The sequence below is a fragment of the Carcharhinus amblyrhynchos genome, chromosome 10, assembly GCF_965287045.1.
Source record: "Carcharhinus amblyrhynchos chromosome 10, sCarAmb.v2.hapA, whole genome shotgun sequence".
Lineage (NCBI taxonomy): Eukaryota > Metazoa > Chordata > Chondrichthyes > Carcharhiniformes > Carcharhinidae > Carcharhinus > Carcharhinus amblyrhynchos.
The window spans coordinates 58,004,303-58,029,579 of record NC_137333.1 but is presented as its reverse complement, the minus strand read 5'-3'; the positions used below and the strand labels follow the sequence as shown (position 1 = coordinate 58,029,579).

General features: G+C 39.3%; 1 protein-coding gene across 4 annotated transcripts in view; it reads left to right on the top strand.

The window, feature by feature from the left end:
* Nucleotides 1-25,277, top strand: part of LOC145348955 (ubiquitin carboxyl-terminal hydrolase 35-like) — a 399,754-nt gene that overhangs the window by 22,884 nt on the left and 351,593 nt on the right. For all 4 annotated transcript variants that reach the window (XR_013888041.1, XM_080197094.1, XM_080197095.1 and 1 more), the window contains exons 4-6: nucleotides 12,311-12,446; nucleotides 19,335-19,464; nucleotides 23,255-23,356. Coding sequence is in view for 3 of the 4 variants with exons in the window: in XM_080197094.1 (XP_080053220.1) it covers nucleotides 12,311-12,446; nucleotides 19,335-19,464; nucleotides 23,255-23,356 (368 nt within the window). In the remaining variant the exon portion in view is untranslated. The remainder of the gene's footprint in view (nucleotides 1-12,310; nucleotides 12,447-19,334; nucleotides 19,465-23,254; nucleotides 23,357-25,277) is intronic.

The window sequence follows — 25,277 nt, the reverse complement described above, 5'->3', positions numbered from 1 at the left end:
TAGGAAAATGTGAAATTGTTCATTTTGGACAGGAGATCAAAAGGAACAGAATATTAAATATGGAAAAAAACTGTAGAAAGTTGCAAAGCAAGGAACTTGGGGGTACTTGTGTGCAAAACACAGCTTTTTTTGATTTATTATTGTTGCATGTGTTGGGATACAGTGAAAAGTATTGTTTGTTGCACGCTATGCAGACAAAACACACTTCATATAGTACATATGAGAGAAGGAAAAGAGAGGGTGCAAAATACAGGTTTACAGTCACAGCTAGGGTATAGAAAAAGGTCAGCTTAATATATGGTAGGGTCATTCAAGAGTCTGATGGCAGAAAGAAAGAAGTTGTTCTTCAGTCGATTGATACGTAATTTCAGACTTTTGTATCCTTTATCGAAAGGAGGAGGTAGAAGAGAGTATGTCTGGGGTGTGTCAAGGCCTTGATTGTGCTGGTTGCTTTTCTGAGACAGTGAGATGGGTAGGAACTGGTTTGCGCGATGGACTGAACTATATTCACAATCCTGCTAGCACACAGATCGGCAGGTAATCGGGAAAGCTAATGAAATGTTGGCCCTTATTTCAAGAGAATTGGAGCATAAGAGTAGGCAAATCTTGTTGCAACTGTACAAGGTACTGGTGAGACCACATCTGGAGTATCAAGAGCAGTTTTGGTCCCCTTATTTAAGGAAAGATATAATTTCATTGGTGGCAGTTTAGAGAAGGTTCACAAACATGATCCCTGGTATGGAGGAATTGTCTTATGAGGAACGGTTAAACAGGTTGAGTTCTACTGATTGGAATTTAGAATAATGAGAGGTGATCTGATTGAGTCATATAGAATTTTTAAGGGGTTGGACAGGATGAATGTTGAGAGGATGTTCCCCCTCATGGGAGAGTCTGGGACCAGAGGGCATAGTCTCAGAACAAAGGGGTGACAGTCTTTACCACAGAGCTGTGGGGGCAAAGACTTTGTGTATAATTTAAGGCTGACATAGATCCTTGAGTAGTAAGGGAATCAAGGTTACAGTGAAAGGGCAGCAAAGTGGATGAGAGTAATGTTGATCAGCAATGAATGGCAGAACAGGCTCGAATGGCCTGCTCCTGTTCCTATTTCTTATGATCTTATGGAGCCTTTGACCTTGACTATTGCCTCACCGTTTGAGAGACCATAGCATTAATCGCATTACTGCAAGCTGCCAGAATTGGGCATTGTACCCTAGATTTATTGCACCAGAAAACATTCCACATTCTGTCCAAAAAAAAGAAACCTTTATCTGTGAGATGTATTAGGATTTTAAATCTCAACAACTCACAATGTAACTGCAGAAGAATGCAATGTATTTTTTTTGGTTAGACTTGGTCACAAATGGGTTAATGGTTACATTATGGAGAAAAAAAACCTGTTCTAAGTTTCTAATGGTAGTCATGGATTTCATATCTGTAATTCCTTCCTTAAACATTTTGCATTGTTACACGATGGAGTCAGGTTTTTCTGTTGGCATTCTCTGATTATTGTGAATTGTGTTTACAGAGGAGCATCTCCAGTGCTTTTCAACCTAATATGGTTGTATGTTTTAAATGGGATTTCTTATTAAGGCATTAAGTTCTTTTTGTGCCTGAGCATTTTTAATTACTGGGTGCTGAAATTATATAAATAGGTCTTTCTTCACCTTATCAAGTGCTTCTTCATTTCCATCTAGTGTTTGTTGATGGATAAATTGTTTTTTAATTTTAGAATAGGTTCAGTTGGTAAGGACAGATGATAACGTTTTAATACGTTATTTGAATAAATAAATATTCCTTCTAACAACTCATTTCTGTACTACTGTGGACAGAAAGTTGAATTTGATCCATTTCAGTACCACAGTGTGGGATAATAGTGATTTGATTTGAAAAGGTAATCATTAAAAATTGTGATCCCCAGGTTGTTATCCCTGACAACTGACGTACTGTTAAGATAAATAACAGCATGTAAAAGTAGAAAATGTTATAAATGTGAGGTTTATAAGATTATATTTTAGGATTGTATGTTTTTAAATTTAGGGTAAACGAAGGGGGTGATGTGACCTGTTCTGAAGTCTGTCTGACAGTGAGACTGGGTGGTTTGATTGTTAAAGATCAAAGGCAGACTTAATTTTACTGAGAAGAATGTACAAAGTCTTTAGACCTGGAGACAACGGCAGTAGTTGAGTTCACAGTGGGTAGATTGAGTCACTCTAAGTCCGAGAAAGGTGTTGCAGATATTTGGGTTGTAAAAAGTTGAGCTGTAAATAAATAATTCATTTATTTTTTAGGAAAAAGGGAAATTGATTTAGCAATTCTACCAAGATACAAGGTTAATGTGTTTCATATTGCTGTGGGGGAGAAGTACAAGAAGCCATTTTGAGACCAGGTTACAGGCTTTCCACAATCAATTAATAGACAGTAGAGCTTTTAGTGTGGTCAGCAGAGAGGAGATGATGTGTAGCTTTAAGCCACCATAACTGGATACAAGAGAAAAATGATCTCTAGTCAAAGATGGTTATAGGATGTGTCTCTATGGATGCTTTCTAGCATGGCAGGTAGATGGAAGAAGAATCATTGTTTACTGATGCTAGATTTAAGGAGCTCTCTGAAAAAAGTAAGAAGTCTCACAATGCCAGGTTAAAGTCCAACAGGTTTATTTGGAATCAGAGTTTCTGGAGTGCTGCTCTTTCATCAGGTGAAAAGGTAACCCAGTTTGAAATCCAAAGCTGATTTGTGCGAAATATCCCCATTGCTTTTTTTTTGCTAATGTTCAGTTTTGATATTTGTTTAGCTGGGTGTTTCAAAGCTTTGACAGATATTGAGCTTCTGGCTATCTTCCAAGATTCTAATGGTTTTTGCTCAGAAGGGTATGCTCACAAAGTTATCCAGGGGAATATGCACTCCTTTATTTTGACAGATTCACAAGCTTTTTCGAAGACTTTCAAATATTATCAATCTTAAGTTCTGTTAATTATGTATATTGGCTGAATGTTATGGGTGCCTCACACTGATATGCAGAACTGGATTGATGCCTGTGCGAATGGAGGCAGACCATTTAACCTGGCAGTCTCTGAGTTAAGCAGCAGGCCCAGGCCTTTGCTTCTTTCGCCAAGTGAAAATCCTGTTGGAGGATACTCCAGAAGACAGAATCCTGATGTAAGGAAGCTTCTCAACTTAGAATGCACACCTCAAACATGAAAATTTGGTCTAAGATGTCTACAGTCTGTACAAGCTGCAATAATGCTTCCCTAATACCCACCTGCCCACATGTTCTGTCACAACTGATGAGGTTTCCTTCTAAACTTTTACAGATGAGCAGTGTCTGAACAGCCGAAAGTTCTCTTCCCCCAAAATTTGAGATATTTGTAGAATGCTGACTAGCTTCAAGACCTATCTTGAACTCTTCTGCCTCGTAATGAAATTAATGGCATAGTAACTCTGACCTGTGCATTCAGATATTTAAAGGCTCTGATGAGATGGGGTCATTTCGTTGGGCCGAAGGGCCTGTTTCCTGTGCTGTGTTGTTCTTTATAAGCACAAAGACATGAGAGATTGTATTTAAAAAAAAATTGAAAAGATCATCAGATCTATGAAGAGCTGGTGGGCTTGGAATCTCATCTGTTAACCTCTACGTGCTGACTAACATTGAAGATTGCAGGATGATATTGACACATAAGTGCCACTTCCATTGTTTCATCAAATACAAGTAAAAAGAGTACAATTCTCTTTTGAAACATCTGTGAAAGGTTATTGGGCCAAGTGGAAATGTGGACTTGAGGTTACAATGAGATTAGCTATGCTCTTAGTAAATGGCGGATCAGGCTCGAGGAGCCAAGTAGCCTACTCATTCATATATGTGTAAGATCACCAACTCCATATTACGCATTTCAATTCCTGTTATTCTGGCAGTTTCTGTGATTCCTTCAACTGTCAGTTTTTGGATTTCTCTTTTAAAGGTCAATATTCTTCAACAGGGTTATAACACTAGTTAGCACATTCAACTGCTTTTAAAAGAACTATGCAAGGTTTCATGCTTTGATACAAAATTTTATTGCGTGTAAAAATAATTAAACAAAGCAAGCACAATTAACTTTGCATTATTGTTTATAATTGCTTCTACCATCAGCTTAGTTCTACTTTAGTTCTACCTCTAACTGAGATTTTCTTATATATTGCAACAATCTTCTTCAGCAGCTGACTCACAAGATGTGCCACAGCCCTCTCAAATTCGCTTTACTTCTCAAGCGTTCCAACTATTCTGAGGTATTATTTCATTAGCAACCCTCCAATGTTTATTTAGTACCTCATGACTGTGGTTGCCTCTGCTGATTGTCCTCGTTGCTGGCAAGTACCCAAATGCATTCTCACAATTTCCAAGGTAACTGCTGACTATTTTCTGCTACAGGGTTCTGGAAAGACTACTGTAGATTCCTTCCTCTAGCTACAAAATTGGCAAATCTTCCATCTGCTTTTTCCTTTGCAAAATCCAAATGAACTTAAACTTCACCTTCATTCTATGTGATGATAGTATTTTTCTGCTTAAAGTGTGGGTCTGACTAACAATCATCTCCGATGCGATTTAGTCTACACCAAAACAAAACTGCAGTTGCAAATTTCAGATATATTAAGCAAAAGAACCTTCTACTGCCACAGCCCATCGCTGTAAGAATATGACATGCTTTGGGACAGTCTCAAACAGAAATAGATAAATTACTTTACCTCCTTTGATCCTGTATCATGAATAGTTTTAATGTCTCTTTCACATGGTTTTTCTTCATGGTTATAATATTTGGAGCCAGCTATAGCACATGTTCCTCCTTGGGAGGCTAGCACATAATCGAGAGCCAATTGGTTCTGTTAGGCAACAGTCTGGAGAGCTACAACCTCTGCTGATATCTCAGATGGCTGTGCTTACCTCCTCGAACCCATCTGTAGTCTTATTTGCAATTCTCTCTGAGGTCAAGTATAAGTTCCTGTGCTGCCTTTGCTGTCCCGTAGAATGGGTATGCTAGCATGAGGAATTGCTCTGTCCCACTAATGGCTTGCTTGCTTGGTCTTGAGCAAGTGTTTCTCAGGGTGGTTCCGTAAGTTGGCATAATGGTGAGTATAGGGTACCACATATGCTAGATAACATGACCCTGACCAGTCTCACAGAAGCCAAGGGTAGGTATTGTTTCCGCAGACAGAATAGGTGCCATTATAGGCAGTCATGCTGCTCACATAAGCAGAGGAGAGACTAACCGAGACGTTGGCTGTGGGGCAGTGATTGTGACCTGTTGTTACTAGTAGCGCCTTGAATCTGATACTTTAATCTGCTGAATACAGTAGCTGTGGCCAACAGGTATGGAACCATTTCTTACCAGGCAGATAGAACCTCTCTTGATTTTCCACAACAAAGTAGGGTGGAGAGTCTGATTTATTATAGCTAGGCTGGTAATAGGGCCAAGGTCGTGAGAAACAGCAGGAGATTCATTGTATTACTTAGTTATAATCCACGTGACCGTTATACACTAGTCCAAAGGTCTGTGCGCAACCTCTTGCAAACTCGGTCGCCTGCACTCACGCGCAACTTCACATGAACCCGATTGTTCGCGCACAACTTCCCGCGAGCCTGATCAGATTGCTTGGAAGCCAGCCATCTGTGAATTGAGCACATTATATATTTTTATTTGGGACTGGCATACTCTTGGTTGAGTCCAGTGTTTCCAGACACCTCTGCCTTGCATATCTATGCAGGCACGGGTGTCTCCACTGATGATACCTTGTGTGGGCCATTCCATTTGGGGGCAAACCCGGGTAATGTGTTTACCATAACCTTGCTGCCCGCCGGGGATAGCTCGGGTCTGTTCTAGTTCAATTTGCTCCTCACTGGTTAATTGGTTTTCCCTTGCTGTCTTTTGCATACCCTTCAGTTGGGCACATAATTCTAAAACATATCGTCTAATTCTGTGTAACATCTGTTCCTCCACCACCACCACACCACACAGTTGCATAGCCCTTCTGGTCATTAACTCATAAGGGGTTTATCCGGTTTGTGGTAGCTCTTAGCCTTGGTATTATAGTGGGCAATATCTGTGTTCACATTTTTTTTCCCATGTCTGTATGGCTTTAGCCAATGCATTATACATTTGATTACATATTCCCCTTCCATAGAAAGCTTAGTGTGAATCAAATAACACTTTGCACTGGCTTTTTGGCTGCAGCTGGACATCCATTCATTTGTATGTAATCCCATCAACAGACAGCGCTTTCCCCATTAAAATCACATGCCATACAGCTCCAGTGTTTATCTGATATACTCTTACATTATATCTAATTTGATCATTTGTTTGACCACATTTGAAAGTGCGATGTTTAAACAGAAATCTTCCTTCTGCAGAAGATTTTCTCATGAGGTAAATAGCATTGTTTCGTGATCACAGATGCCAATTGTTTATGCAGCTAGACACAGTTTTGTACCCAGCACTTTAAAAACACAGATAACCGAAAAGTTGTAATGAGCTATCTGTTGTGTTCAGCCAAATGTTGCAAGATTTTTTGAGCCTGGCTGCATAGTCAGTCTCCAACTCTTTCTCTATCTCTTTCTCTCTATCTCTCGTGAGTTATCTGATTTCACTTCCAGTCATGTTAGTGAAATTGGTTAAGGCTTTTCAGGATTTGATTTTATCCTCGGGTCTGTACGGCAGTGCGATACTGTATAATAAGAATAATCATGCGACAGTGGTATCATACCACTTTACTTATCAAAACTGTGATATCCAAACCTTTTTAATTTAAGTTGTTTCTATTTTTAAACTGTTAAGTTTGTAGTTCAAGGCAAACCCAGAACAATAGATGGCACATGAAATTCCAATGGCAGTACTTAATTGGCAGCCATTTGTAAATCGCGATACGCTGCGAACTTCACTGACTTGATATACTTTAAACTGACTCATAGACAGTATATTTATTATTTCATTATTATTAGTTATTATTATTACAAAATCATTCTTTTGTTCTACTTTTCTACCTTTCCACAAAGTTACTTATTCTCTTCTCTTAACCTCTTAAGTAATTCTCGCATAATTTCTACTTCAAGACAAAGCAAAGAGCGCATGGTTCCCTCCAAGGTTTACATCCTTTCTTAAACTTCTATTTACTTTCCAATTTTTATTTAAACTCTATATCAAACCCACTATTGTAAAATCACAATTAGGGGAAGAACACTAAAGCAAATAATAAGGAAATATCCACGCAACCACTTTATTAAACACACACACACACACACACACACACACACACACACACACACACACACGGCAGCTTCGAACATGCATTCTAAAATGGGTAAAGTTGTCTTTATTCGTCTTTCTTCCAAACTGTAATTAAACTCAAAAACAGAAGTAAATCCAATAAATCTTATACTTTAACAGTTTTAACACTTCCTCAGCCCCTTTGAAGTTAAAAGCATCACGTTTATTGCCCGCAGTAAATACTCCACAATACAAGTGACCAGACCACAGAAACACACTGGAATACAAAAACTAAGATTACAACAGAGTGTGCTTTGTGATCAGTTCTACTCCCAGGTTTGTAGTTGATTCACTACTTGCACACGTTTTAAACACATGCACCTGTTCTACCTATGTAACTCCCTTTTCTGTTAGTTTTTTTTTTTGACTTTATGCCCTAAAATTATTGCAAGTCTTATAACACTAAGGTCCATCCTGTCTGGGACAGAATGGGTTAATTCTCTGCTTGTTTCAGCAGAAGGGCAGGGGAGTAAGTTCACTCAGATGGACTCTTCATACACTTAGAACTGACAATGAAAGAATTATTTCTATCAAGAATACATTTTTAAATTTAACAAAAGCCTGATCCAGAAAATCCAAAATAAGATTTATTTTTATCACCTTTAAATATCCCTACTAAATTAAGACCCTCGCATATTTTTACAATTTTGCAACAGGAAAAAAAAATTTCACAAGAGCACAGAACTGGATCTTATCACTTGGAGCACAGATGAAAGCTTTGTAATGTGTAGCAATCTACATGATTAATTATTTCTACAGCTCTGCCTTTGTAACCAACACAGGCAAGTACAAAATCAAATCTACTGTGCCTAAGTGGTTAACTCTTCCCCTCAACTTTTCAGATGTAATGTAATGCCACCCTTTCCACATGGCAGAGCTCAAATCTGTCTGTTCCCTACGTAATTTATTAAACTCGAAGCAATTCACTTTGGCTGTATCCTGTTACACCACATGAGACTCTCGATCGCACAATTACGTCATCTCTCTGTACCATACAGAGTCAGCCTGCTTGTTTCTTTTTAACTCTTTACTGATGGGAACTCACTGGCCTCTAATAAATCTGACCATGTTTGATTCGGGTGCCTCCTGTTGTGACAAATCCCCTTCTCCCCAAACAGTCATATAGTCATGCACAATTCCGAATACGTATCGGCTATCGGTGTAAATGTTCTCCCTGCACCTCAGTAAAAGCCTGTGTCAGGGCTACCAGTTCCGTCACTTGTCCTGACATACCTCCCTCTACTCTTCCTGCTCGGACCACTTGTAAGTCCATCCCATTCGCGGTGACCCATCCACAAACAGGGTCTCTTCCGGTGCCTCTAGGGGCACCTCTTATTCTACTTTCCTCTGCATCCTCATCTACATTCCCACATGTATGTGGCCTTCCTTCACCTAACCTTCCTTCGGCGGGGTTCTCTCATGTCTTGTACGATGATGCTGGGGGGGAGGGAGGAGCACTGCCTCCCACTTCGCCCTTCTCATTGGCTCAGCCAATTTATCAAATTCTGGCATAAAGTTGCAGCTATAATTAAATAATCCCAAAACTTTCCTTACCCCTCGGACAGTCACCAGCCCAGGCATTTGCTGTATGGCGGCTTTCCTGATCACGGGCATCTCCTTGGTCCCTTGGGATATTAAATGTCCCAAATATAACACCTGTGTCTTTCCTATTTGGGCCTCTTTTGGATTTGCCTTTAACCCCTGATCTTCTAAGTGCTTCAAGATCGAGTATAATGCTGTCTGATGTTCCACTTTAGTTTGAGGCTATCAAATTATTGTCTACGTACTGTCAGATTGTGCTCCCTTTTGGGAGTTCCAATTATTCTAGAAATTGCTCAGTGCTTGGTGAAATATGACCAGGCTATTGTGGAATCCCTGTGGGAGTCTCGTCCATGTATACTGCTTATTGCCTACTGTGAAGACAAATTTATCCCGTGAGTTAAAGTTCAAAGGGATGGACCGGAACTCGTTAGCTATATCTAATACCGTAAATATCTTATGGGATGATGATAATACCAAAATTTGGCATTTGCACTCCAGGGCTGGAGTTTTCCCAGCGACACTAGGATCTGATGTCTTTCCCCTGGTGTCATGGATTTAAATCGATCAATGGGATTATATACAGTTCCTCCCCTCATTACCAGAACAAGGTCGCACGCTGCCTCCTATCAAGTATCAAAGTCGCCCCGAGACACTGAGTTTCATGGTCATACTGCCAAGGTAGGGAGGTAATGTCCCCCAGCAGTGGTCTTCTAACACTTGGTTTTGTTTCTCCAGTTCCCTTACTCTGAATTCTAATTCCCTAATCTTTTATCCTCACTCCGCTTCTTAGTGGAGGTGACTACTTGCTCAATTAGTCCAGCTAACTGATGTATTAACAATACTCCTATCTCTTTGTCTGGTTTCTCTTTTCTAACTCTCTAATCTGTGATTCTGATGTTTTAATTCTCTCCTTGTTGTCAGCCCATTTTTTACCCAAGACTGTGACCTGTTCAATTAATTTGGTCAGTTGGTGAACTAAGAGAACTCCAATTTTCTTAGTTCTGTCCTTTCTTTTCCTTTCCAACCATTTCCATTGTTGGTCTAGTGGGTGAGATGGATCCCACCCCCCCCCTCTTTCTCATCTGTTTAATGAATTTGTCCCTCCATCATATACTCGATTATCAGGGATCCCAGGGTCCTCACTGTCCTTGGCCCGCCATAACACCGATAAGTTTATACTCACCACTTGGAGTCCTCTATTCTCCTTTCTCTCTCTCCCACTCTTAGGTCACTCTTATCAGAGTCCGGTGATACCTGTCAGGAGTGATCAGTGTCCTCTGTACCACCGCTTACACTTGTGAGTTTACACCCTTAAGCTCACACTGTTAAGCCAGCTTTTTCTTCTACTCTGGTGATCATTCAGACAGATTCTTTCTTACTCACATCTGAACATCACACCCCAGGCATCTTTCTCCAGCCTTCATAACCATTTCAAAATCTTGACCTTCGCGTTGGGGGGGCTACCCCTCTTAACAACCAGTCTAAGGCTGGGTGTAAAGAAAGCTGCCTACTTGTCCGTACATCTTCAGTTCAGACCTCTCACATACTCTCACACTCTTTCATCACAGACGAGCACCCACTGTACTTTGACCTACTCCCTTAAGTTCGGTGATCTATTCCGGAGCTCCGTTTTGGCCATTCACCCGGACCCGTAAACAGATCCCGGGTTTCAGCACCAATTGTTGTAGGTAAAAGATACCTCTGAGACCAGTTGTGAGTCAAAGTACAGCAAGTTTATTCAAAAGCTTTTGGGAGATACACCAGGTACCTAACAGCAGTTCCCCAGGCTTCTCTCCGAACACAACTTAAGAGGATATATTTATACCCCCCCAGTCACATATGCATCTTCTCAGGAAATCTCCTTGATTGTAGCTGACCCTCAGCAGAGATTTAGCATCTTTTTGACATCTGGTTGATTACTTCCAGTTCATGATGGCCTTTTAAAGGGATTTTGACAATCTGCTGCATGACCCCTAACTCCAGATGCTTCAATTGTTTAAAATTCTGCTGGAACAGTACATTGGAAGATCAATTAATCTTGTATAGTTGATTGTAGTGAATTATTTTTTAATGCCTGCTCTCCCCTCCATGTGTGTGTATATATAGATTTGATTGGGATTTTTATTTTAAATTGCTTGGAAAAATGGTCAGGGAAAAACCACAACTGTGGAGACATTATAGATACTTTGGCAATTTTATTTTGTATTTCTGCGAATACTCATGAGAAAGTTCTTTAGTAAATTTAATCTTGCGATGTAAACTATCCCTAATTAGTACAACAAATTGAATGGATTTCATTACAGTGCCAACTTGTCTCAAAAAATCAGGTGGCTGAAAATAGAAGCCATTGTACATGTTAGAAAATGGAGAACTTGTGGAAGTGCTACACTCCCCCATTCTTGGAACTGACGAGGAATACCTTATGGGTAACACTAACTAGTAATTTGAGAGGATTTGAGAATTTGTATAGAAAAAAGTTCATTTTGTGATAATCTAGCATTGCAAAATGTTTGTTCTAATGACATCTAGACATGAAATTAGCTACAAATCAGACCTTGTTCTATTTAATGTCGTCTGGGTAAGAAAATCTAGTACTTAGTTAATTGGATAGAAAATTATTGTGGGGAAAACTGCTGTACATGTATGATATGGGAAAGCTGAGATATAAAGTGCTGTTAAAAAATTGAGGATCATTTTATGAACAATTGTAATCAATTAGGTATACGCAACGTTAAGAATTTTTATATACGTATAACCCTTAGGTGCAATAGAGAAGTAATATGCATGTTTTTTTATGTACAGATGATTACAGTAATTTTTAAAGTGCTTAACAATATAAAAACAAAGATTATAACTGAACATTTATTTTGTTTCCCACAAACACCTTTCGGTATAAAAGGTTATATTTCATTAGTAACCACTTTTCTGTTTTGTTTGCAATATTTCTGTATATCCTGAAAATAATGTGGAGATGCTGGCATTGGACTCAGGTAAACACAGTAAGAAGTCTCAGAACACCAGGTTAAAGTCCAACAGGTTTACTTGGTAGCAAAAGCCACTCAGTGGATTTTGCTAGCAAAAGCCACTCAGTGGATTATGCTAGCAAATAAACCTGTTGGACTTTAACCTGGTGTTCTGAGACTTCTTACTATCCTGAAAATCGCATGAATGTCTGTAGTTTTGTTTTCCACAGCACAAACAATCAAGAAGCAAACCAGATTAAATGTAGATATGCAACATTGGTTTCAAGATTTGAATGTTTCATGGTGTCATGTCCTGAAGCAAATCAGAGACATCTACTGAACTCTGCTTATACAAAATATATACTGTATAATGAATAACAATTGCAGATGCATAAAGTAACAAGATATTGAATTTTCTCTAAAAGCTTCATGGTTAGGATTGTGGTTAAAGTTTTATTAGAACCTCTTTTTTGAAATAACTTTATTTATTTGTTGTTTGTGAATCTTTTGCAGAAGGATCTGAGGGGCCATCAAATGCATTGGCCACTGTTGTCCAGTATGTTCCCTTGGAACTCATGGATGGGGTCATTCGAAACTTGACCAATGATGATTCCATTACAGATAAAGAGTTAATGACTGCTTTAGCCAAGTAAGGTTTCTTTGCGTAGTTCAGATAAATTTAAAAGCAAAGTGCAAAACAATTATGCTGCAGTATTAAATGCTGGACCTTGACTGGCAGTATACAGACTACTTAACTCTCAGCCCCTGCCTTCCACACTATATACTGAATTTGCGATTTTACAAGAAGAGACATTGAACAAAGAGCAAGTATTTTCCTTTGCACACAACAGATACAATGCCACACAGTTGGAGGGGAGCCATCCCAGAGAGGCCTGGAAGAGTAGCATTTGTCCCTTGGCTAGGATGTTGTAAGGAAATTGAAGAATGCAATAGAATAAGAAATATTGAAGTGAGGAAGCCAGGGGAGTAAGGGGATGGGGAATGTGGTGACCAAATGAGTTACTGGGACAACTTGTGAACCTCCTTGATTTATTCATTATTGGGGTCAAATTATAGGTCTGTTCTTTTGGTTGGGAACTAGCACGTAGTAGCAACAGGAGGCTAAAATGATTCAGTGTTTTAATTAATGAAAATAAACAGCAATTATACAGCTGTAATTGTTTTATATAAGTTAGAAAGTGATAACAGAATAAATGGAAGCACCATTATTGGCTTCTTGCAAATATTTAGTTGTTCAACGTTTGGAAATGTAAGATTGGCGTTTGTATTTGGGCATTTTTAAATCTTTGTGAATTTTCCCTCTTTTAGTTGTTACTGAAAGGAACTGGCGTATTTTGCTTTCTTTTAAAAAAGGTTCTAATATCTGTCATCTTGGTGAAGGAATAACGTTCATTTGAGTTAACTATTATGCTGAACAAGGTTCATTTCTGTCCAGTTCATTGGATCATCTGTCCCTTGGTTCTGAAGTTAAAGTATTTTTTTAAACCAGCTTACGGTGATGCTTAAGTTAGCTTGATTAAAATTGCTTTATGTAACCCATCCAAGAACTTAATTAATGACCAAAGCATCTCTGTGAACAATAGGACCTATTATGACCCTCATGGGAAACAGTAAACTAAAATGACCAAGTTTATTGAATTATCTCCCAAATGAAGAAATTACAAGCAGGATTTCACTTTTTACATTGGTTTTGATTAGTGACAATTACATGTGAATTAACAGATGCATGATCTGTTAAGGTGCATTTCATTACTAGTCAATAACAATGGAGATGTATCTTGTGCAGCCACAAACGCTTGCATTACTTCCTGCACACATGACACCATGTAATTCCAAATTTCTTTAACTCTTCCTCCAGTATGTGGGATCTCTTGTTTTAATGCTCAGTTGATTTCACCCTTGAGTTGTGTTCATCAGCAGCCATATTCTATCTGAAATCCCCTGATACAGTTAACTCTAAAATTCATGTTTGAACTCCTCCCCCACCCCCTCCCCCATTTGAGTCACATCAGTCTTGATAATGTACTTTTCTATAGTTCTTTTCAAGCAACCAACAAACTATACCTGGTTCACTTTCAACTCTTTGGCATGTCTTAGGTATTCACATTTCTTTTAGGAGTCAGTTCCTTTAACTCACTCATTCATCACTTCCCCAGTAATTTTATTTTTTTTCTTACTGCCCTACCAAACTGGAAACTAATCCTAGTATATAGAGTTTTGCTGGTTTCTCATCATACTAATTCTGTGTTTCTCTTTCTGTCTTTATTCGGTTGTGTCTCTCTCAATGTGCTGGTCATCTTCACCCTTCAGCTGTACTGTGTGTCTGGCCACACTGCTTGCAGATTTTAACTTGCTTCCTGTTGGCACTGCTGCAGGTCCAGGTTCACCTAGCTTACATGGATTAGTTTTTTTTATTACCCCAAAAATTTACAATTGATCCATTTACATTGAATAGTTTGCATCAAAGTCCTCTTCAAATACTTTTTACAAATGATTACAGATTCTCCAAAATATTTTTAAAGTAAACACAAATGTTCTTTACTGTTTTCCCCGTCAAAGATGCTCATAGGCGAGGTGCAACTTTATATTTGCAAGAAGCATCTAAAGCTAAATTGGGTACAGAGATGTGTTAACTTTATTAAAATAGCATCTGCAATACTATGATTAATAAACTAATAATACAGAATCCTGGAATGCAAAGATAATCCCTGATCTTTCTCTACTACACATCGTCCACTTAAAGCCCTCTGTTGTCTCCTCCTCCAGCAAGTGTAAGGAGTTTATGGGCTTTTTCCTCTAATGTAGAAACCATTTGATTAGTTGCTTCTACCATGTCCCTCTCTTTCAGGCCAAACTTCTTTTAATGTTCCCTGGTGCTCTAGCCCTGAACTTGTATCTTTCTCTAGTTTCTTTTGGCACAAATCTTTGAATAAGTGGCAATTTACATAGTTTCACAGCTCAAACAGACAATTCAACTCAATGGGAAGGTTTTTAATATATTTTATTTTTCTTCTGTGGGATGTGAGCATTGCTGATGAGGGCAATGTTTATTGCCTATCCCTAACTGTCACTTTCTTGAACCACTGGTGTAGGTACACTCACAGTGCTGTTAGGGAATTCCAGGTTTTTGAATCAGTGGCATGTAGTTTCAAGTCATGATGGTGAGTGACTTGGAAGGGAACTTGCAGCCTGGTGGTGTTCCCATGCATCCTCTGACAATGTCCTTTTAGGTCACCTGTTTGGAAGTTGTTGACAAGGGCTTGGTGAGTCAGACTTGGTGATGCAGTGCATCTTGCATGTGATGCAACTTAAGAGGACTGCTTTGTCCTGGATGGTGTCAAGCTTCTTGAGTGTTGTTGAAGCTGCACAGATCCAAGCAGATAATGAGTATTCTATCTGAATTTGACTTGTGCCTTGTAAATCACGGACGGTAGCAACGTCTCTTGTTGGAGATGGTCATTGCCTGACACTTCTGTGGCATGAATATTACGTAATGTTGCTTGCTACTTGCCAGTTCAATCCTGAATGCTGTCTAGGCTTTAACTGCACGTGGACACAGACTTCTTCATTTTTATTTTGAAGACTTGTGAATGGTACTGAACACTAGAGTCATCAATGAACATCCCCACTTCTGTGGTAGAAGCAACTGAAAATGTTTGGGCCTAGACCCTGTTTTGAGTAACTCTTACAGCAATGTCCTGGGGCTGGGACCATTTCCTCCCACAACCATACCATCTTCCTTTGTGATAGGTCCAGGTCTGCTGTGATGTACCCTGTGGTTAAACAGCCCTCTTATGCCTTTAAATGACAAATACCCTGTTTGGGTGAAACATTGGGGGAGGGGTGAGAAACAAAATGCCTAGGAATTGTAATAGTGGCGTAACAGTTCATTGGCTCTAAGGTATGATTTGATTGTTGTTGCGTAATTACTTTGTGGGACAGCTCTCCCAATTTTGGCCAGAACTTTGTAGGATCAACTGATCAAGTCGTGCTGTTTAGATCCTGCAGATGGTAATCTGTAATGGTTTGGTATAACTCAATGGCTTGTCAGGCCATTTCAGTGGTAGTACTTTGTGTCATCCGCATTGCTGTGGATCTGGAGACATATCCCAAAGGAAAATTTGGCCTACATATCGCAACTTTGTTTTTGTATTTTGACCATGGGAAGATAAGTTTACTGAATTTGGAATCCAGTCATTCCAGTAATACTTTTGGGATTGTAAACATTAAATTAAAACATTTAGAAAGAAAAGAAAACTTAAACATGAAAGATTACATTTACACAATTAAAATTAGTATTGCAGAAAGTTGACCCCAAAAGATTTGCATATAAAGACCTCTTTAGGAACAATCTCTTATAGAAGTTAAAATATAAAAATCCAGTAATATTACCCCAAGGCAAAGCCATTTAGTACGGCATGCCACACAATACCTCACCACTTTCTCTCTGCTGTGAAACTTCAAAACTTCAGACATCAGACTTCTGTTTGGCACTTTAGGACTTTTCTGGCTTAATTGTGTGGCTAATTTAAACTGCTGTCTGAAAAACCAACACTTCTGTGGCTTGGTCGGAAGGTTGCTTCACTTTGCTTCTTCACAGCTGTTTTTCCAGCACAGTGCAGCAACATAGAATTATAGAATCCTACGTGCAGAAAGAGGCCCTTCGGCCCATCGAGTCTGCACTGACCATGATCCCACCCAGGCCCTACCCACATATCCCTACATATTTTACCTGCCAATCCCGCTAACCTGAGCATCTCAGGACACTAAGTGCAAATTAGCATGGCCAATCAACCTAACCTGTACATCTTTGGTCTGTGGGACGAAACCAGAGCACCCAGAGGAAACCCATGCAGACATGAGAATGTGCAAACTCCACACATGCAGTGAACCGAGCCAGGAATCGAACCCAGGTCCCTGGAGCTGTGAAGCAGCAGTGCTAACCACTGTGCTACCGTGCCGCCCCAGAAGGTCTCGCATGGCTACGCCACCTAAGCTCTCAACACCTCTCCTTAAGTATTCTTTTTGCTCTTTTAACTTGATTTCATTGAGGTTTGCATCTCTTCAAAACTTAATTTTCCCAGAATATAAATTTTTCATGTTCTCCTCATTGCCTTCAGTACAAGTCAAACACAACAACCTTGCCATATGGCCTTTTCCAAGTTTTAACCCCTTTTACTTTGCTTTGAATTTTAAAAACTGAGAATAGTAACCCCTTTCTTATATCCCTATGTAAATTTCTGCCCATTGTTTATTTATTTATAGAAAACCATCTCTTACTTCAAATGCATGTCTTTAACATCCACATTCCTTTGATGCCCTAAACCTTGTAGACAATCAGTCCCCAGCTTAAATAAAAACAGAATACTGAGGATGCTGTGGAAAGAGTATTTGCATCCGAAACAATAACTCTGTTTCTCTCCACAGATGCTGCCAGACGTGTTGAGCTTATCCAGCACTTTTTGTTTTTAAATCAGCTTGACTAGATTATGTTCTTGCGCATGCGCACAAATTCTCATGCTTAAGTCAATGCCAGATCAACTGTTCAGTTTTATTTCTTTTCTGTAATGGTTTGGTATAACTCAATGGCTTGTCAGGCCATTTCAGTGGTAGTACTTAGTGTCAACCGCATTGCTGTGGATCTGGAGACATATGTCAGCCAGAACTGGTAAGGTGGCATATTTCCATCCCTAAATGATGCAAGTGAACCATGCGGGTTCATGTTTCATTAAACCACATCATCTTAACCTCATCTTGCCCTGTCAACAAATCCTATTTACCTTTCCTACAGTAGCAGTGCTTTGAATGTATCCATGCTAAATCCTGAACAACTCAATTGAAAGAACCAATCCTTTTTCCTACTGCTGGCAAATTTTCTGGCTTTCCCTCTTATTTCAAAAAATGATCCCTCGTCATTTGTGCTTAACAGCCATTCTTACTACATTAATGCTTTGTAAATAAACAAAAGTCTTTTGGCGGAATTGTTGCACGAGTGCTAGCTGAGGAAAGAAACTGGCACGCAGCCCATTGGCTGCACAACTGGCTTTTCGTGCCAGATAATCCAGCACTTGGTGAACAGAAATTCTGCTGATGGCTCATGCCATCATGCTGGTGGGGCCAGAAAAATGCTGGTAACACTGTGAATCCTGAGTTTGGGCCACCTTCTTTAAAGGGTGCCCCAGTCACCAATTTTGAAAATACCAAAGCTGCACCGCCCCCCCTACCCAACTCCTGCTCCCCAGCACCACCATGTACATGAGGAACTACCTGCTGGGTTTTGGGGTCTGTACTTAGTGTGATCCTCCAGGAGTTATATGCTGATTCCCTTCACCTGTTTTTTTTCGACTTCACATCACGTTGCCAAGGGGAGGGAACCCAATGTGAGGAGAAAATAAGGCATGAAAGCCCTTTAAAGCTTCATAATTTATTTAAATGAGGTTCTTGGGTGGGAGCCTTGTTACATCACTGGCAAGGGGCAAAGAAAATAAAAATGAGCTCTCACCAGTGAAGTTCTTGTTTTTTTGACATGAGATTTTGCACCTGCTTTGCCATGGGTGCAAAATCATGGCTGTTGAAATGTTCTAGCCTAATCCATGATGACCAGTATGTTTTTCAGTGGCAATTCACTGGTAATGTTCCCTTTGAACAGCTTTTGAACTGTTGTAAATTTTTTCATTTGTCCGTGTTTTCTCAAGAGCTTTGGGCAAAGTCTGAAATGGTATAGTTCAGAGGTTATCACTATGTAAACCTCTCAACAAACCTATATTTGTATCTAATTAGTTAGTTTCTATTCTATATTGGCAATTGAGCTAAATGCATTTTTCAATTTTTGCTTCCCAACGCTATTACCTCTTTAACAATATTCTACATACAACAGTGGTGTCCCTACCTGTGTTTTTCTCTCTTGTATTTTCTAGCCTCCAAAGACTCTTCATCCTTCCTACATCTCCATTATAGTTAAATTAAGATCTATTGTACTGTCCCATGATTGTAATTGCATTCTTTCTGAGGACCTCAGAAATGGAATTTTACCCCTTTCAATTTTCCCTTCCTCAAACAACCTTGAGGTTTTTAAAATCAAAGCTTACTGCGCCCTAAACATATTTAATTCTTCATCTTGTTCTGTTATTTTCAAGTTGTAGCATTAATTTTGATATTAATTGTGGCACTGTTATTCTGTGTTATCCAAAAAGGTCACAGCACTTTTTTCTTTAAAATTGACCATTCAAGCCTGATTTCTGTCTATCCTTGGGTTCCTATGGACAGTTGCCCCATCATGACTTATTGCAGACATTTAATTTTAACTTTTTTACAATGATGGGGACTTTTTGAGTATGTGCTTGTTTACTTTTTTGCTTCTAATATATGCTATTTCTTGGATGTAAGTGAAAAAAGTTTGTTATTATCTTATAACGTTACTTCAGATTATAAAGGTGGATTTTTTTGAGAGACAATCCTTCTTCATGTGTTTGTCATTTTTGACCTGATAACAATTCCTTACTTTTTAAAATTGCAGTATGGTTGATTGGCTTTCATGGCCATTAGCCAGAAATATAGACAAATGGATTATTGGCTTACTGAAAGGCTTGGCTGCTGTGAAAAAATTCAGCATTTTGATCGAAGTCACGCTTTCAAAAATTGAACAGGTCAGTTTCCCCTCATTGGAGTAATTCTGAAAATATTTGAGCTCAAAATACCACAATGATGTCATGTAGCATTGTAGATTGATGATAATTGTTACAGCTACAATGTTTTGAAGTAGTGCTTTTTTTCATTATTTGACAAAACAGTGATAAACGTGACATTTAGCTTGTAACATAGCATTTAGCAAATCTCTAAACATTGAACGGAACTCGGAGGTATTAGTTATAACAGGCCACAAAGAGTCAAATGTAACAGAAAAACTGAGAAATTAATTACGAAACATTGGGCTCTTGCATAATGGACGTTTTCAAAATTTTTTTTGCTATTTGCCATTTTTTCCTCACCCCAGGATCTTGATTTAAATTTTGTGCAGACTAATGGAATAAAAAAACTGCTGGTAATGCAGGATGAAAGGCTTGTGCATGAAATGGTTATGAGTAGCCAGTTGAATAACTCTTGCCTCATGACTTTGTACTTAATTACCAGTTTTACCTCAAGTGGTTGTTAGGATGGTTATTGTAGGAATTCATGTGGGGAAAGAATTACATAATGAAGTAGTTAATCTTTTTACTAATATTGTAGTAAAGCCATATTGAAACAGGATAAGAGAGCTTTTCTCTGGATACGGTCTAAACCATTATTGATGTGGGAATTGTTTAGACAGGGAGTCAGGCAAAAGAAAACAGAACCCAACTTGAGCACTCGTGGAAATATTTTGGTCCATCTGCTTTATTTCCAGTCAATTGTTTTAAATATTTTAATTTGTATTTCCTGAATTGATTTATAAAATGTTCATTTTTTTATCTATGCATCTATCTTTGACTGCAGTGTATTTACTTATATGCTTCGGAAAAGGAGTTAACAATGACCTGGATCTCCGTATCTGAGTGAACAAACATATAAGCATCATATACATATTGAAGCTCTGTGACAGAAGTTGATATAGTTTTGTTTTGATTGATGGCAGCATAGGTTGAACATCTTCCATCTGTTCTGTAGATAATCTCTATGCCTGTAGGTAATTTGCTGGAAGTGACATATAGTATTGCAATGAGGAAAATGGAGAGGAGGACGGTGTGAAGGCACAGGTTTGTTTGACATCAGTTTTCACTGAGATGTGCTTTATGGTTGTTTTGTTGGTGAGGATCAAAGCATGCTTACCAATTTGAATGCAGCCAAATTTTGAGAAGGATACTCTTTAAACCTTTGCAGTTGACTTAAATTGAACATACAAATTAGAAGCAGAATAGATCACTTGCCCCCCCCGCCCCCCGAACCTCTCAGCTCTACATTGCTGCTTAATAATCTTCCAGCCCCTTGCTTATCAAGAATCTATTTTCCTCTGCCTTAAAGACTCTGCTTCTACTGCCTTTTGAGGAAGAGAGTTCCAAAGACATGTGACCGTTGGAGAAAACATTTCTTCTTGTGTGTCTTAAATGAGTGATCTCATGTATAAATAGTGAGCCCTAGTTCTAGATTCTCCCACAAGAAGAAACACGCTTTCCGCATCCACCCTGTCAAGGTTCTTGTAATGTTCAGTCAAGTTGCCTCTTACTCTTCTAGATTCCAGTGGAGAAAGCAAAGCATGTCCCACCTTTCCTCATAAGGTGACCCTCCCATTCTAGATATTGGCCTAGTACACCTTTAAACTGCTTCCAATGCATTAACTTCTTCCTTTAGCTAAGGAGACTAATACTGTGCATAGTGTTGTCTCCCACTGTACAACTGAAACATAACCTCCCAACTTTTGTATTCAATTCCCCTCGCAATAAATGATAGCATTCTATTAGCTTTTCTCATTATGTAGAATCATAGCATTATACAGCATAGAACAGGCCCTTCGACCTAACAAATCTACACCAACATATTAGAAACACCTGAACTCCCACCTAATCCCATCTGCTAGCACTTGACCCATAACCCTGAATAGAATCATACAGCGCAGAAGAGGCAGTTTGGTACTTGTATCTGCACTTGAGTTTTTTGTGATTCATGCACTAAGACACTCTTTTGAGATCCTTTGCAACTCAGCTTCGCAGTCTCCCACCCGTTTAGGTAATTTTTTTTATTCTTCCTTACAAATGGACAATTTCATATTTTCCCACATTATACTCTACATTATAGATCTTTTACCATATCCAGATCCCTTTGTAGTCTTATATCCCCTTTGTAACTTAGTTTCCTATCTAGACCTGTGTCATTGGTAAATTCAACAACTATTGAAGATTTAGTGAGGTTGAAAAAGGCTATGTTTAGTGGTTGGTGCTGTTCTTTGCACTTTTCTTAAATTTGCTGCGCAGTGGATATTGCCTCCGGTGCCTCTGATTGGGGGAAGACTGCACTGCAACTCTGAAAGGAGTTCCTCAGCCACTGGGTGAACAAGGTTCAGGAAGATCCTTGCAAGTGGGTCTTTCACTAAGCACCCAGAAAACTAAAGTGCTCTTTCAACTACCATAGCAAAACACTTCCCCTTGTCAATCCTGGAAAATTTTTTTCTGTCCTGGGAGTCTCCTGTCGATCTAAGACGCACAAAGGTGCTAAAATTTGTCGTCTCCAATTTGCCTCCACAGCCTTCAGCTGACTAAGAAATATTGAGTTTTATGGGGCAGCAATATCTCCTGCATCCATGTCCTTCGATTACTTGGGTAGATATAGTGCAGGTACCTCAAAGCACTGAGGGACTGCCAGCAACAGTGCATTTGCAAGATCACCCAATTAGGGTTGCAAGAAAGGAGGTCCCAAGTTAACTTGGCCAGCAACGAGGTGCTAATCACACAAACCAGCACAGTTCCTTCAGTGCTTTGAGGTACCTGCACCATATCTTCCCAAGTAATCGAAGCGCATAGATGCAGGAGTCACTGCTGCCCCGTAAAACTCAATGTTTCCTAGTCAGCTGAAGGCCGTGTGGGCAAATTGGAGACACAAATTTTAGCACCTATGTGTTGCTAGTATGCCTGACACCAGACTTAGGAGCAACAGAAGTCTGTCACAGAGACTCCCAAGGATACAGTGGCAACTCATGAGTAATGTGCTTAAAACATCCCTGAAGTGATCAAGCATACCGACTCATAGGAGACTTCACTTATGACTGAAAAGAATGGAAGAGTCTCGTTCTGGAAGGCACCAAGCACATGAAAGATTTTGGGAGTGTGCAGAGGCAAATTTGGAAGGAGAGCACCAACCTCCAAATAACTTTCACTCACCATCTGCCCAATTGTGACAACCTGCAGATCATGCGTTAGACTTAGCAGCCATTTTAGAGCCTGTTGAATCAGAGTGAAAGCAAGTCATCCTAAATCCCATGGAACTGCCTAAGAAATAAATTTTTTATGGAATATGTATTTGGAAATATTAGACGGAACAGTGAGTGCGTTTAATCCTTTCTACAGACCAAGGATTAAAATCCCCCCAAATGACTGACTTCAAAATTAAATGAGTCTGGGTTCAGATCCTGTTGGGTATAAAACCAGAATATGTATAACTGTCTAACAATTCAAGGATGAAATTATGTTTGTGTGCCATTTTGTTACCTGTAAATTTTTGTCATGTATTTCAATGAAGCAATAATTTCCAAAGCCAAAAAATGAATTAAATGCCAGAACATTTTCTGGAAAAAAAGTTGATAAATATATTACACAGTGTTTCTTGTGTGCAAGTTGGCTCCCATGTTATAATAGTGACAACATTTTAAAAATACTTCCTGGATGTGAAATACTTTGGGATCTCCTGTAGTCTTTAAATACAAGTTCTTTAGTTGTTCTTTGAATCAACCATTAACTTCATATCTTCTAGGTGTTCTCAAGGTTATTTTATCCAATTGTGAGAGCAGGAGCCCTTGATGTATTGAAATATATGCTGCTTAGTTTCCAACATTCACCAGAAGCTTTCCATGTGGTAAGTATTATCCTTGCCTCAAAGAGGGGGAGTGTGCAATATGAAAGTACGAATGTGCAATTTACTTGAATCCTCTATTCAACATGATTATGATTTTAATATTGTATAAACATGAACAAAACAACTTTGACATCTATAAATTTAGTTCTAAAACTGGGTTGCTTGTAGGAACAAAGTATTGTTTTCTAGCAATTGAAAATTATTTCTGGACAATATTTGAAAGCCGGCCCAAGTAGAATACTTAAAGCAGTTTTGTTAGATTGCAATTGTTTAGGCCTACACTTCTGAATAGTTTAGATCTGAAGGCACAGATTTAGTTTCACCTACTCATCCATTCATGGCATAGTACAAGTCAATTCCTGGATCCACTATAGTTTGCCTGTCGCTGCAACACGTCAACAGCAAATGCCATCTCGCTAGCCCTACACAAGCTTGGAAACCTTGGTAACACAGAAGCCTATGTAAGACTTCTCTTCACAGACTACAGCTCAGCCTTTAAGACATTATTTCAACGAGACTCATCTCCAAATTTCATGGCCTGGGGCTCGGCTCCTCCGTCTGCAACCGGATCCTAGACTGTATGGCCAAACTCCCCTCCAGCTCGATTTTCACGTTTATTTATGACATCATTGTTGTGGGTAAGATCCCAAACAATGATGGGACACAGTAAAGGAAAGAGATTGAGAATCTGATGAATTAGTGCGATGACAGTAATTTATCCATCAATGTCAACAAAATGAAGGAGGTAGTCATTGGCTTCAGGAAGCATAGTGGAGGGCCTGCCTCTTTCTACATCAAAGGGGACGAAGTAGAAATGGTCAAGAGCTTCAGGTTTTTAGGTGTCCGTTTCACCAACAATCTGTCCTGGCCTCTCCATGCAGATGCTATAGTTAAGAAAGCCCACCAACGGCTCTACTTTCTTACTACACTAAGGAAATTTGGCATGTCCACTACAACTCCCATCAACTTTTACAAATGCAATCATTAAAAGCATTCTTTCCAGTTGTGCAGCTTAGTATGGCTTCTGCTCTGTCCAAGACCACACTAAATTACAAAGGGTCATAAACGATGCCCAGTCCATCACTCAAACCAGTCTCCCATCCGTTAACTCTGTCTACACTTCCCACTGTCTTGGAAAAGCAGCCAGCGTAACTAAGGACCCCATTCGTAGTCTCTTCCACCTCCCCCTATCGGAAAAAAAATACAAAAATCAGAGGACATGTGCCAACTGACTCAAAAACAGCTTCTTCCCTGCTGCCATCAGACTTTTGAATGGACCTACTTTGCATTAAGTTGATCTTTCTCTACACCCTTTGACTGTAACACTGCATTCTGAGCCCTCTTCTTTCCCTCTCTATGTATGGTCTGCTTTGTCTGTGCAAGAAACAATACTTTCCACTGTATACTAATAAATGTAACAATAATTCAAATTCAGCTTCACAGCGCTGAAAAATTATGAAGAAATGGGCCAGAGTTGATTTAAAAACAAGCTATAAAGTATGTGGTAAAGACTATTCTGAGCAGTTGAGTGCAAAGGTGAATGATATTTTCGCTGGATGAACTTTTTGCACAGAACAGTGTTCAGTAAATTCAGTGAGTGTTTAGCTGCTTAATACTGACAAATTCTGAAAAGGCAGGTTTTTTTTTAAAGAAATCGTAACCTTAGGCAAGAACGTAAACATTAGGAGGAGTGAGATTCCTTATTCTTTCATTGGATGTAGGCATGGCTAACTAGACCAGCATTTGTTGCCTATCCCTAGTTCCCTGGAGATGGTGGTGGTGAGTCACTGCCTTGAGCCCCTGCAGTCCATGTTGTAGTATAAGCGTACAGATGGTGCTGACAAGAAAAGGGTTCGGGGAGGGTAGTTCCAAGATTTTGAACAGCATTGGTGAAGGACTGGCACAATAATTCAAAGTGAGG